Source organism: Chelmon rostratus, chromosome 23 (assembly GCF_017976325.1).
Source record: "Chelmon rostratus isolate fCheRos1 chromosome 23, fCheRos1.pri, whole genome shotgun sequence".
NCBI classification, from domain to species: domain Eukaryota; kingdom Metazoa; phylum Chordata; class Actinopteri; order Chaetodontiformes; family Chaetodontidae; genus Chelmon; species Chelmon rostratus.
In genome coordinates, this window is record NC_055680.1 from 7,482,454 (window position 1) to 7,496,442 (window position 13,989).

The 13,989-nt window shown below is 42.5% G+C and overlaps 1 protein-coding gene across 1 annotated transcript; it reads right to left on the reverse strand.

Moving 5' to 3' along the window:
* Positions 1 to 3,319: 3,319 nt before the first annotated feature.
* On the reverse strand, positions 3,320 to 9,084 carry slc3a2a (solute carrier family 3 member 2a). Its single transcript, XM_041965085.1, has 11 exons — positions 8,963 to 9,084; positions 7,830 to 8,038; positions 7,539 to 7,723; positions 6,518 to 6,691; positions 6,257 to 6,351; positions 5,980 to 6,116; positions 5,337 to 5,446; positions 4,732 to 4,931; positions 4,560 to 4,637; positions 4,225 to 4,444; positions 3,320 to 4,129 (listed from the first exon to the last, which is right to left on the reverse strand). Exons 2-11 carry the CDS (start codon positions 8,021 to 8,023, stop codon positions 3,990 to 3,992), a joined length of 1,533 nt encoding a protein of 510 aa, XP_041821019.1. The 5' UTR covers positions 8,024 to 8,038; positions 8,963 to 9,084; the 3' UTR covers positions 3,320 to 3,989.
* Positions 9,085 to 13,989: the final 4,905 nt, after the last annotated feature.

Sequence of the window (13,989 nt, forward strand, 5' to 3'; positions counted from 1 at the left end):
CTAAGCTACCTAGCTGGTGGCTGTGGGCTTGTATTGAACGAACATTACGGGATGAGAGCGCTTTCAATACTCGTCTAACTTTCGGCAAGGATGTGAGTTGCTTTACAGATTATTTTTTATTATTATTATTTCTTTATTTTTTTTTACTTACTACTACACAGCTGGGAACATTTAGCATTTAAGCATGGTGAAACTGTGCACTGTACGCAGAGAGTGGTAGGAATGGGGGATTAAGGTACGTATTTTTACTCCTGTCCCTGTTGGTACAGTTATAGGTTTCAGTCCGTAAAATAAAACAGGACATGCTGAACCCACAAGACCACATGCTGAACATGGTGAAGAGCGTTTAAGATGGCAAAACAACACTTAATGAAACCAGGAAAGCCACTCTAGACAAATCCCTGAGAGCTGTGTGATGAAAAATGAGATATATCATTGGAACTGATTCGGACTTCTACAGAACATCCGTGAGGGGACACCAATTTCGTCTAAAATCTTCGAGCTCATCCTTTAGAGCATACCCGAGTCTTTAATGGTCGGGGCCGCCCGACAAGTCATTCAGCCAACGCTGCATTGAAGGAGGTGCATGTGTTTTTCACTGTAAATTTTCCTTGCTGTTATAGGCCATAAGCAGAACAGGAGGTGAATCCTGGCTTTTTAGGTCCGAACAGCAGTGATTGTACGGCTACATTCTGAAGCACAGGCAATAACCGTTGACAGAAGTCAGAGGAGAGGCCGAGAAGTTCAAAAGCAAGGTAAATAAGTATTTTTTTTCTGCTGTTTTAGGCTTGAAAGTAAGTTTGAGATACCCTTGAACGAGGCACAGAACCTTAGCCAACAGCTCACTATGCTGTGAATGTCTAAAACTGTATGAAGCAGGGTTTTGATAGACGGTCAGACGGCATCAGTTCAAAGCCATTTTCACAGAGAGTTAAACATTTATTACATGCTCATATAAAGCTCAGGGGTTATATAAATAGCTAAGTTGGTGTTGTAGGCCTATATTGAGGGAGTTTTGAATATACTTCATCTTGTTTTTAGTCACAGCTTTCAGGTTTTCAGAGCAGAAGGCTTTCCATTATGAAGCAACAGGTGAGCGTGGCTAACATTGCTGTATTTCAGCATAAAACATAATTTGTGTCTTCACAGTGCTCCTTGAAAGCCGATGAAAGGTCATGTATCTTCATGTCACCGTGATGTAAAAGGTGTGTATGTGTCAGACTCAGACTGAGAGTCAGTCATGAGTGTGCATGGCGGTGGGTGAGACGGTGGTTGGGTTTCACAGCGGCGTGGGGTGCACGGCGAGGTGCAGAGACGGGCTCTGATTCCCGGTATCATCAACTTCAAACCTCCCCTGTGATACCACAGCAACACGGCGGCCCTGAATTGTAACAAGACCCTGAAACTGCTAGAATCAACCTTAGTTTCAGATGTTAAAGGGACTATTTCACATTGCTTTTAAATAGAGGTTTTTGAATGACAAATGTTCAGGTTTTATGACATTACATTACGCATAAGAGTACGATGAAACTGGTCCGAATTCGACATTTTTGTAAACTTAAAAGATTTCAGATAAGATTTGATGGAAAAAACGTTTTTAAGTTAGACTGCCAGTTTGGTTAGTTATGTAAATTTTAGTTTGCTAATTCCCATATTTTGTGTGGAGTCGAAAATTTGGCCCAATCCCACATGGGATTACAAGACACCTTGAAAGGTTAGACTAAAATGTACAGCAAAATATCTTCAAGCACATTTTGAAAACCAAAAGAAACACTTAAAACATCAACATTCTCATTCAAAAACTTGGTAAATACAGATATAAATACATCAATATACTATGAAAATTAAAAGAGCCTATTGTGCAGCATGCCTGCTTTTAGTGATAAATAGCCATATACATTATCTGATTTTTTATAAATTACTGATGCCTACATGTGTGAGCCACATTTTATTGTTGCAGTTGGTCTGGGTGGCACTAACTTCACCAGCTTTATGTACTGTTGGGTTTCTCCATTAAAAGCTGTGAAACATCTCAAAAAGAGGGTATGTTTTATATCTAAAATGATCAGCTACTTGTAACTACTGCTGCAATACATTAGCAGTTCTCTCTGAAATGAAGCAAAGTGCTCTAGAAGTAATAAGAGGAAAAGCTGTAAAGTACAAATATGTCAAAATTGTACTTAAATACAGTACTTGAGTAAATATACAAGTGTAGTGTCAATCCAGTAAGGAATTGATTGCCAGAGATCTCAGACTGGGCTTGAGTTTATGTGAGGTTAAAATGGTAATGTGACCTCTTTTTAAAGCAATGGGTGAACTTCTTAAATTCCTTCCTCTCTTTTGCTCTCCTTCTGTGCCATTCTAGCTAAACATTTTATCATTAAGTATGCAGTGTGTAAAGTTTTTCCTCCTGCAGCTAGTTTCAGTCTACGGTCTGCTGGATGTGAATCGAGCCTATTTTCACATACGAGGAATTTGCCTTGGTGTTTGGTGCACAACAACAAACAAAGCGAGCGGAAAAACATAAAGAAAGATTAGAAAGCAAGAACTACAAGTCAACGAGCATAAAGGGAAAACTGACAATAGGGGAAGAAATATGTGCAATATGACCTATGATGATGACTTCTGCCATCATCTTTTTAGAGAGATTATTCAAAGACAAAATAGCCAGTTTTCAACACACGTATGCAGTGCCTCTCAGAAGGTGTTCCAGTGAATTCACTCCTTTTACTCAATTATTCATGTATAAAAAGCAAATGTGGGGAAATACAGTACCTACAGAGAGGAGGTATTAGTATCATTCAAATTCATCTCGCTAAATTTGTCAATGCTGATTCATCTTTCAGGAAGTTGTTGTCAGTCAAAAAATCTGTAGAATAGTTTAAGAGACCACTATGAGACAGTGGTATAAACTCACATACTGTAATCTGTGGTAAAAGTGATGTTTAGCATGTCAAAATGAACACATTTTCTCTAATTTTGAAAACCTGACATACAGCCCAATGTGTTAACGACAGTAGCTACTCCAAGGCAGGCAGTGCATGACCCATTTAGTTCAACTCGTACATGTAAAGCGCACGCTTTAGTCAAGTATAAATCGACTGATAAAAAGCATCTGAGATGCTGATAAAATATAGACGTGCTTCCTCTGTTAACATCTGTGACACACTTAGACACACCTGTACGCTCTGAAATAGTGAACGTCTCATCTGATATCTCCGGCACAAAGAGCGAGCTTAAACACACAAATCACTCGTACAAGGATGTTGTCACACACACACACACACACACACATCAAAACATGATGAGAACGCAGGAGTCGGTACAGAACTTTCTGTTTATTCATTTCCAATTCGGTTCGTTTGACAGACTTGACACCATTCGCAGTAATTTTGGTTACAAGCACTGTTAAAGTACTTCAGAGTCACCACACATGTTCATCGTTAACTACGTGATTAATGTGTTTCTGTGATGGAACGGGCCATGAAGTAAAATTGTCATTAAAAAAAAAGGTCTTAAAATTTGTAATAAAAAAATCACATAAGGACCGCAATAGGAATGCCCAAACAACAAGAATGGAATGTTTTTTTTAGATTTTTGGACAATGTACAGACAACAGTCAACAATAAAAGATCACAAAAGAACAAAATGTTCAATTGATGAGTCAGTGTCTGAGGTTGCGGCATCTTTTCCCAGCTCCAAAAAACAATCAAAAAAAAAACAAACAAAAAAAACAAAATGTGACAACTGACATTTGTTATAAAAAGCAAAAGAATTCATCATCAGTTTGTACTGGCCAACATTCAGTTTCTTTTTAACCCAATTCATTTATGTTCTTAATAAATAAACTGATATTAAGTCAGATTTTTTGCAGTGAAAAGAAAAGTCCTGTATTTTTTGCCATCTCATATCTCAGGATTAGGACTGACTTCAGTGTTTTATTAACTAGGTTTTCATCTAGGTAGCTTTCCTATACGTTGGCGCCACCTTTAGCCTGTATAGGGGAACTGCAGCAGCACAGCTTGTCCAGGTCCGAGGGTGATTTTGTCCAAGCTGACAGAGGTGTCTGGTTTCAGGTCTTCGTCAGTTGACAGCTTCACCTTGGCTGTCTCTGGCAACTCTACTTCCTCTGCAGGAACAAAGATCAGCGTGTCAAAAAGCTACTGTCAACATACATTACTGTTTGAGACACTTCCTGACCAGATAGTCGTGTGTTCAACTTGCCTGTAGGTGCCAGTGTGAACTTGAGCGTCTCAGACGCGGTTCCCCAGTTGACGGCAGTGATGTATCTCTCACTCTGGTCCCACACACGGAGGAAAGAGAGGGAGGAAGCGGAAGAGTAGAGAGGGTAGTACTGGCCGTGGAGGAGAGAGCGCTCTTTGCCTCGCAGGTCGCTGAGGGATATGAACCACTTCCTTGTATCAACGCGCTCCTTCCGCTCAGCCTGTAAATGTCAGAATGATTAAAACCACTGAAAGCAAACGAATGTTACCATATCCTCACTAGTTTGCTCAAGGAGCCCCTTTCTACACTGACATCCACCATGAACACACTCTTACCTCAGTACTCTCATTGACAGCAGCTCCTTCAGCAGGTTCCTTCTCTATGTCCCAAACCATTTTCGGAGATTCTGAACCCTGATAAGGAAGCAAAAAGTAGACAGAGGTTACACTTTGCAACAGGTGGAAGGTTATAGAAACATCTCAACATCAGCTCCGTTCTAAGGCTTACTTGTCCTGCTTGAAGGCCGATCTCGTCTCCATAGGTAAACACCGGGGTTCCAGGCATGGTGAACAGCAGGAGCTGGTAGAGACGGATTAGGCCCTGAGTCGTCGCCTGTTTAGCCAGCTGGTCCTGTTGGGTGGCACCGAGACCCCAGGCCATGCTAGCCTGCTGAGAACTAAGGGTGTCCATGGCCTTGATGCGCACACCTGCACATATTTAAGTGAAATGATCAGCTGCAATGCACCCCTTGCACCAACTGGTTGGTTTTCACACAAGAATGGGCATCTGTGCAATTGCTAGCTCCCGAATTTGACACTGAACGTAAATATGGAGACACAGCAGGGAATGCAAAGATGGGGAATTTTGTTGTTGTTGTTGAAAAACACTGCACAAATAACAGCAAAGGCCATATTATTGTGCAGGAAGAATGGCAATACACGTAAGATAAAGAGGACTATGTGTGATAAATACACAGAATAAGGAAAAATACTGGGTGTGCTCTTTTCAAAATAGGATGAGATGGTGTTAAAACTAATAGAAAAATCAGCCAAAAACCTCAACACTTAATACACATCCAATTATGGCAGGACAAACAGTGAACACCAGCCTACCTCCATCTTTGCTGTTGAGCAGGTCAGACAGGATGAGATCTACACCAGTTGTATTAGCGAGCAGAGACACATTTGCAGCTGACAAACCTTCAACCACACCCATCAGCGCCCTGAGAGAAAGAATGTGAGGTGTGTCAGGTTAATCACATTGCAGAGCGAAAGAGCAAGTGGTACACCACTGGTAATGGTTTGTCTGCGGGAAGTAGAAAATGTAAAAGTTATGTCATAAGCTGTTTTAAGAATAGTGTAGTATTCTGAAATCAGCATCCTGAAATACTCCACGAATGTTGAATTTAAAAAAAGCCATTTTTGTGCCATTCCTCAATTCGTCCACAAGGTGTCACTTTACCGTGAGAGAGACCTCAACCACCACCAACTAGTGGAGGCCTTTCTTGTTTCTCTGTCTCTCCCTAACCCGTAACTACAGTCCCCTGCAGCACTGGAATGCTTTTAATCTCCTTTCAGGAAACATAAACCTGTAAACTGACATTTTACAGATTCTTTGAAATTTGCTTTCCCTATATATCTGCAAGTTATATGTAAATTTATCCAAAAGTCTTGCAAATGAAACATTCTGTCTTCCTGCACAAATTGTCTTCTTATGCAGAACCAAAGGAAGTCAGAACATGCCAGATGCAGTTACCTCTTCTTGGTGGACTCAGTGTCATTGTTCTGGACGACAGCCTGCAGCATTGACCAATCAGCAGAGTTGGAGGCGACATCGAGGTCAGATATTTTGATGCCATCAACACCCAAGCTGAACCAGTATTCCGCTGCAGCCTGAAAGAAGACACAAGCACAACAGCAAGAACAGTTCAATGGCATGGATTGCTCCAGTCAATGCTACACTTAGACCCAAAGTGTCACTTTCACACACTTCAACATTACTGAATGATCACCAAGCACAGTGCGTGTCCTACCTTGACTTTCTCTATCACTTCACCAACATCACTGCTGCTGAACCAGGGAGCAGCTCCCAAATAGTTTGGAGTCAGGTCAAGCACCACAGAAATGCCTAAGAGGAAAATATAAAATGTTAGTGAACAACATTTGGGCTTGAACAGTTCAAAATACCAAAAAACATAGCAAACATTAAATACTACTCTCTTAATATTTACTAAGAATAAACTCAACCCTGGTGCTGGTTTGAGCTTTTCTAACGATTACAGTTGACAACCTACCCTTCTTGTGGGCCTTTTCCAGCACATCAGTGAGGGCTTTCTTTGTTCCCTTGGTGGGGTCGATATCTTCAAAGTTCAGGGTGCTCGGCTGGTTGGGCTGGACGGTGTGAAGAGGGCCGAGAACCAGGCCTTTCACCTTCAACTGGTTTATGTTGTCCAACTTTGCCTCAATACCTAAAGACAAATAGAGGGCCAGAGAGGGAGAGTGAATCGTCATGTCAGTGTGATTTTCGCACTGGGGGGGGAAGACAACAGAGAGTTGATGTGTGAAAGGTAGCAGGGTCAGGCGAGACAGCTGAAGGCCAGAGAGACATTTTGATGGTTTTGGAGACAGCTAAGGAAAAAAAAATGCTGCTCTTTAAGTACTGGCTTAAGGCTGGAGCATGTGAATGACTCCCTCCACAACCCTCTGCTGGCCACGTGAAGTCTGAGCACAAGGAGGTCGAGTTACATGAAAGCACCACTGAGTCACGTGTGGTTGGTGGAATTCCTGCCAAAGCCTGCTGGAAACTCGAGTGCTCCCTCGTTATTCACTTTAGGAACAGCGCTACAATATGTCCTCCCTTCTTTCCTTCACGACTGTCTCAGTCAGTCACAGATTAAGTCTAAAAAAAACTTGTACTGTCCTATACTATATTGCTCAACCTTAACCTCAAATCTGAGTAGGAGAGATATGAAAGAGATGACTCGTAGGCTTTTTCTGTCCTTTAGACAGTCACACGTTGTCAGCCCTGTCAGCAGTTTGGCATCTGGCCAGCTGAAATAGGCCATGCAGAACTAAGGAAACCTAAGACCTCGTCACAAGACTCATCCCGTGTAAAGAGTGGGTTACCACTCCAAAACCAGACCACTTGGCAAAGATAATAGCAGCTTTATTTTGGTAATCAGGATGACACCATAAGCAAAAATGAACACGCAAAACATCAGCAAAAAAGGGCACCAGCCTTAACATTAAACAGAACAGATTAAAAACATGGTATATTTACACTGAAAACACTATTCACCAAAAGAGGTACTCTACCTGCCAGTCCATCAGAGAAAGCATCAGCGTCAGAGACCTGGTACAGAGGTCCTTCGTTCCACCAGTTCATCGGAGGGATGGGTTTGCAGCGAGGGGCCCGGACTATGATCACAATGGCTCCAGCCAGCATGCCTACCCATCCCAGCCAGAACAGGACGAGAAGAATCCAACGGGTTCGCACCCATCTGAACAGAAAGGATGAGAGGGAAAATCACAAAGATGGTCACACGAATACAAGGTCTCTAGCATTAAGAACTGTGTTTATAGTAACACTTGGCTAGCAGCTCTTACCCTGGTGTGCCAGCAACCTTCATCAGCTCCTCTTTGGACAGGCCGGTGAATGTCACCTCATCTTCGGCGACCTTCTTGATGCTGCCATTTTTCTCTCCGCCTGCAGCCTGGCTGTCGCCCGAGATGAGCTGCTTGCCCAGCTCGCCCTCATTGAGCATGACCTCCTTCATGTCGATCTCTGTGTCTCTATTCATGGTTAGATCTGATTTCTGAAGAGATGGGAGGACAGTGGGGTGGACACAAGCAGGAGACAGAGAAACAGATTTAATCGGTCTCTTCTCCAGGGCAGAAATGGTTCTTTTCTGATCACCTGAATTGTTCGTCACTTGTTGCTCCCACTTAAAAGCTAGACTCGTAATATTAGCTTGCTAGCTAACTCCTAAAGCAGATTTTAAATGGGTGATACTGAATAAGGTTAGCACCTATCATTATCTAGTTAACTGTTTTCGGTGAAGTGAAAAATAGTTTACAAAACCACAACAACAACGACGATAACTTTGCAGATAACTTTAGAAAAGTTGTTCCGTGTTCATCTGTTATTAGCTACCAACAGCTGTCCCAACGGAAACAGTGTGTGTTGTTTACATGTTTTAAGAGGTGACTAGCTAAACTTTGAACAACCGTTGGTAGCCTCGGTCCAATGACTACATTAAGGTAATCGTTTTAACATAAAATATATAAATAAAATACTGCCTTCAGAAGATGAAAATGAGCATTTATCACAGCTTAGCTCTGAAATGTTTCGCTTTATGGCCACTTTCCAACGAAATGCTCGACAAATAGCGTGTTTATTAACGCTACCGGAAGTCTATTAGGCGAAACCGGTTCGTCCCGGTTCGTGAACGCTTCAATATTCCTTCCACATAAACTGTTGAAATGTGAGCAAAGCTCGTTTGCCGCATTATGTGAAGTATAGAAAAACAGACCTAAGACAAATAATGAACCCTAACACATGTTCAACATCGTGTAATCTGTCCTGGAGAGGATGATGAAACGACGGCCATCAACACGTCATCTGCTCCAACACGAGGTGGCTCGAGCGCGATATAGTACTTCACTTTGTAGTCACGAGTTTATAAAGCTGTAAAACACAACATGTTGATCCAAATCCGATAGAAAAAGTTCTATATTACCTGTAAAACTTTGCGTCCGTCCGAGTTTGTTCGACCTTTGTCAGTCGTTTATCCTTCAGTCTGTGCTAATCTTCTTACAAAGGCGCTCGATCAGTATTTGTAGTCGCCCTTTTCTCCGCCCATCAAGGGGACGACCAGTAATCTCTCCCTCTCTCTACTCCCAGAGACAGATTAAACTTCATGTTCCAGCTCATCAGTGTATTTATCAACAGGTTATAAAACCAGTTGCTTGGACCACATTTCTGTCAAATGTTTCTGTTCTGTTCTATTGGTGCAGGAATGAGTTCAGCTGTTGGTGTCCAGAGCATGCTTGTGTTCATGGGGCCTGCAGAGCGCATGAGAAACAGCCAGGCATGACAACAGTGTCTTCCCTTTACTCTGATGATCAGTCAAATCACCCATAGGTCAATACTGTTTAACACGTAAAACGTCTGCTTACCTTGAATTGATAAAACACAGTTCAATACACACTGTGTCTGTATAAATCATCCATGCCGTACCGTATATAGACATGCATACATTTGTATAGCCCATTGTGCACCCACTTCATGTATATTCAATCAATATATATTTCTTTGCATCATTGGATCATTTACAATTCACGACTTGCATATAGACATTGCTTTTCACATGTGTAGCAATGCAAGCAACTTAAAACCGGAGTAAAATTCCTTGTATGTGTGCACATGCTTGGCCAAAAAGCTAATCCTGATTTGGCTGTTAGACAAGATTTCAACCTTTAACCCAGTTTGTACAGCAAACGAGACAGTTATTTTGTCTGGGGCTCTTGTGTTTTCGTTTAAGTAAACCTGTCTTCACTTGCTCAGAGTATAAATAGGGCTTAAAGGACATGGTGATGGAAGACAGCTGCCCTTCTGAGTCAATATGGCAAGGTTATGCTGCAGTATCCTTATGACAGAGCAACACTCGCTAGGCTGGAAATATTGTTTTAAAAGTTTTAGCAAAAGCTAACAAACTCAGTCTGATCAAGCAAATTCTTACTGAAGGTAATATAATCAGTGGCATAAGCCATGCTGATGGCCGATTGATAGATGGACTGATTGCATGCTATCTAGGTTCCTGCTGAAGCCTTTAATCATTTGATTGGTGGAGATTGTCATTCTGTTCTTCAGTAATCAAGTTAAGCACCCGCTTCTTCCCCATTCCCTCCCTCTGTTTTACCATACAGACCTCGTTCACACCATTCCCCCCTCCATTAGCAAGTGACAAGCATGTACTGAGTAATCTGTTCAATCTGACGATCATGCTTATACAGCGAAGTCAAAATCCCTTCTTGGCTGAAGTGCAGTTGCGTGGCTTTGCGTCTAAGTTACTGAGTGATGGTGCTGATAAACAAATGATTAAAAAGTGGATGCGCTGGGTGGTTTGCATTAGCAAGCGATTGATTGGATTGGAGTGCTACATTGATCTGTCTCCTAAACCAGGTCCAGAGACAGCCACGTCTCTTTCTATAGCCAAAACCCATTAAACTTTCTCAACCAGTAACATTGCTGTTGTTGACCGACGGCTGTTTCATCTCTACATGCGTGATTAGAATAAAAGTTGGCCAGATTATAGTTGTTGATCAATGATATTATGCAATAACGTGGCCTGAGCATTTCGTGACCAGCTTATCTTAAAAAACAATGTCCTCCTGTCCATGCCCGTGCTCTGAAGCCTTCCCCAGCTGCTGCTGGCCTTCATACAGTTAAAGCAATGACAGACTTCTTGGAAAGCACCCACAAAATCTCTACGTCATGTACATGAAGTGCTGCGGTGGTGTCGAGCGAGGGTGTTGTTGTTTATCCCAGTGAGGGACAGCATGCAACCTTAGAGCAATTTTCAAAGTGTAGTAAATATGCACTAACATAGCAAAGAACACTAATTGGATTAAAGTGGCAAAGACAAGGAAAAAGCTTTTCATGATTCATTCATGATGGTGCTAATGATGGGGCTGATATCACTATATTACCTCCCACCCCCACCCCAATATCTGCACAGTCTTGAGCAGAAGTATCTTGTGTTTAAATTAACTTTACCCTCCCTGTCTGTCTCACTCCACCACTTTGTTTTGGTGTAACTGCACCTTTGCCCTGAAGGGTTTCATAATGATGCAAATTATGTTCTGTAACAGGCTGTTTGTCCTGTATGGAATAATAAACATTTTCACGCATTTTTTTATGATCAGAGCAATTTATCAGCCTATTTTATGAGCCAGTGGAAACAAATATAGTTCTTAGGCTCGTAACACCCGAGCTGGCAGCTGTCCTTGCAGGAAACAGTAGATTTTCTAATCGACTATTGATTGTTTCAGCAGCAACTGAGAGAATGCAGGTTTATTCTAATCTCAGGCCTCCTCTCCTCCCTACTTTCCTGTCAAATGTAGAGCAAACAGTTCAATACAAACCCACAATAACGCCTCTCTAAATGCAGGCCTCGGGTCAGGGGCTGCTGTGTGTCTATTTGCGGATCTGTGACATTTTTACCTGTTAACAAGATCTGCAACCTAAATTTTTGTGCCAGGTTTTGGAGCATTTTGAAACACGATGGGCCTGGCAGCCGAAATCGGAAACTTCAGCCGAAGACCATTTAGATGTTGCCAAGAACAAAATAAGAACACGCTCCCTCTCTACTCTAGACGAGCTCCAAACACATGCCATCTGTTTCTGTTTTTATCTCCGCCTGCTGATCACGTGTGTTTGGCAAAGTCGGGTTGTAACCGAGCTGCTGACTGATGTGCTGATGTGAACACATCTCGGTCTGGTGGACAGAAACAACATGAGGAAACACAGTATAGAGACAAAATTCCTTTGTTTTTCACCATTCCTCCCCACTTTTCTGCTTTTCTAGACTAAAAGCTGAACAATGCTTGGAGAGACGCTGATTTGGGATTTTGGAAAAGAAAGGGAAGAGGAAGAGACAGATGAGAGGCCGTGCTCAGGAAGGAGGAGTGGCCAAGAGGGGAGGGAGGAGACAAAGAGACAGGTCAAACTGAAAAAGAGAGGAGGGGGCAAAGCTGAGTAAACATGTTTATGAGTTGAGGGTGTAGGAGAATATGTAAGGGAACACAGCCTCTGGTATTAATGGAAACACAGCACTAAGCTTCAGCAAGGCTGTCTTCCAGTATTTCTCCGTATGTTGTCCTGTGGAGTTCATACCAAGCTGAACTGACTAACAGGACACAGTACGAATGAACGCCTTCGTTCTGCTTTGTTTGTGAAAACACACACACACACACAAGGACAGAGAGTTAGAGGGAAGTATTAAATGTGTGATTCAAGGCTGATTCTGTCTCTTCAGTTTGGCCAGATTCTTTAAGCATATTCAAGATTTGTGGCTTAACACACAAATTTAGAGAACACTTCAAATGTGTGTAATGCAGGTATGCCTGTATATTTGTAGCTGTAAATACAACATGAGGGTGCTTAACTAGAAAATAGCCCTTTTCTCTGTCTAAAATCCCAAAAAGTTTTGACCAAAACCAGGGCTGAAGGGACACACATGAATACACACACACACACACACACACACACACAGGGCCTCACTTTAAATCCTCGTCTGATCCCTCTGAGAGAGTTTATTTTGCAAGACGGCGCAAGCTTGAAAAAAAAAAAAAGAAAAGCAGCAGCCCAGCAGCAGAGCAGACCTGGACCAGTTTAGACCAGTTTGGCTGAGGTCTCCTGCTTTCATCTCATTGTTTCCAGGCTCAGACTGAACCCCCGCAGTCCAGGCAAACACTGCCTTCACTTATAGGCGCAGGAAAAAACATTCATGTGTTCACATGTTGGTGTGCTCGGCTTTTAAACCCGTTTTCCTCTTAAATGTAGAGCCATATACAGAATGTTTTATGATGTTTGGCGTGCTGGATATAAGTTAGGGAGAGGAGAAATCCATAGATCACTGTGTCTCATTGATATTTGGAAAGTAATTTACAGGGAAAGTTTCATAAGTTCATGGATCGCGCACAGATGCAGTTATGTTGGATGTACTTCACAGGGACTTTGTTATATTGTGTGAGGTTATTGCTTTACAGTCTGTTCCACTGATAGCACTGTTATGTTGCAGGTGTGCATTAAACCACTGGGTATGGTTGAATTCACACACCTGTACTTTTTAATAACTCTTCCACTCTTCCATTTGTCTTTCCGTCTGCACTATATTTCCTCCAGTTCTCTTTTTTCTGCCCTTGTTCCCCCTTTTTTCATGAGAATGCGTGGCCTAGTTTAGACAAAGGCCACACTGTTCACTGCGGAGGGCCTCCCTCTCTAACTCTTTACCGGCGTGAATGGAGAGCGAATGTGGACAAAACAAACAGATCAGTTCATCACGTGAGTGTATTCACCAGAGAAACACATCAAACTATGCAAAAGAATAAAACACGCTGAATGCAGTTCAAAACTTCACCACAATCAGAGAATAGTTTATTTAGACACACTGTAATGGTCTCTCTCTCTCTTCCAGTCCACCTCCATCTCTCTCATTCACTCTCTCCCCTCCCAATCCTGCACTCTCCCTTTCACTCTGCTCCCTCCTCGCAGCCCCTTCTCTCTCCCGACCGCCACACCTCTCTGTCAGCAGGAAACAATGGCCGTGTTGACGTTATGTAAGGTGCAGCCTCTCTGTGACAAGAATTTCAAACAGCGCACGCCTACAGATGCAATGCCGCTCGTCTTCCCAGGCTTTCTGGAGAGCAGAGTGGCGCAGCGGAAGCGTGCTGGGCCCATAACCCAGAGGTCGATGGATCGAAACCATCCTCTGCTATTTTGTGTGTCACATTCTCTCCTTGTCATTAGTGTGTCAAAGCAGAGTGTGTGTGCTGTGCATGCACACCATCCACCTGCATATGCACACGAATGCCTCTGTGCATCTAAGCACAGTATGATATCTGAAATACACACCATCACTGCACCCTGTTTGATCTGAATTTCTCCTCAGAGCTTGTCAGTTTTTTTAACACTGAGACCAAACCAGACAAATAGCTTATCTTGAATTAAATATTTACCTCATTTGTGTGACACGTTTTCCCT

Bases quoted from the DNA above. Each gene is read 5' to 3' on its own strand.
- slc3a2a (XM_041965085.1), bottom strand. From the start codon at position 8,023: ATGAATAGAGACACAGAGATCGACATGAAGGAGGTCATGCTCAATGAG. The intron at 6,352-6,517 runs GTAGGTTGTCAA...TTTTCCTCTTAG, and splicing joins GGAAAAGGCCCACAAGAAGG to GCATTTCTGTGGTGCTTGAC. The intron at 4,130-4,224 runs GCAAGTTGAACA...TTGTTCCTGCAG, and splicing joins GTTCACACTGGCACCTACAG to AGGAAGTAGAGTTGCCAGAG.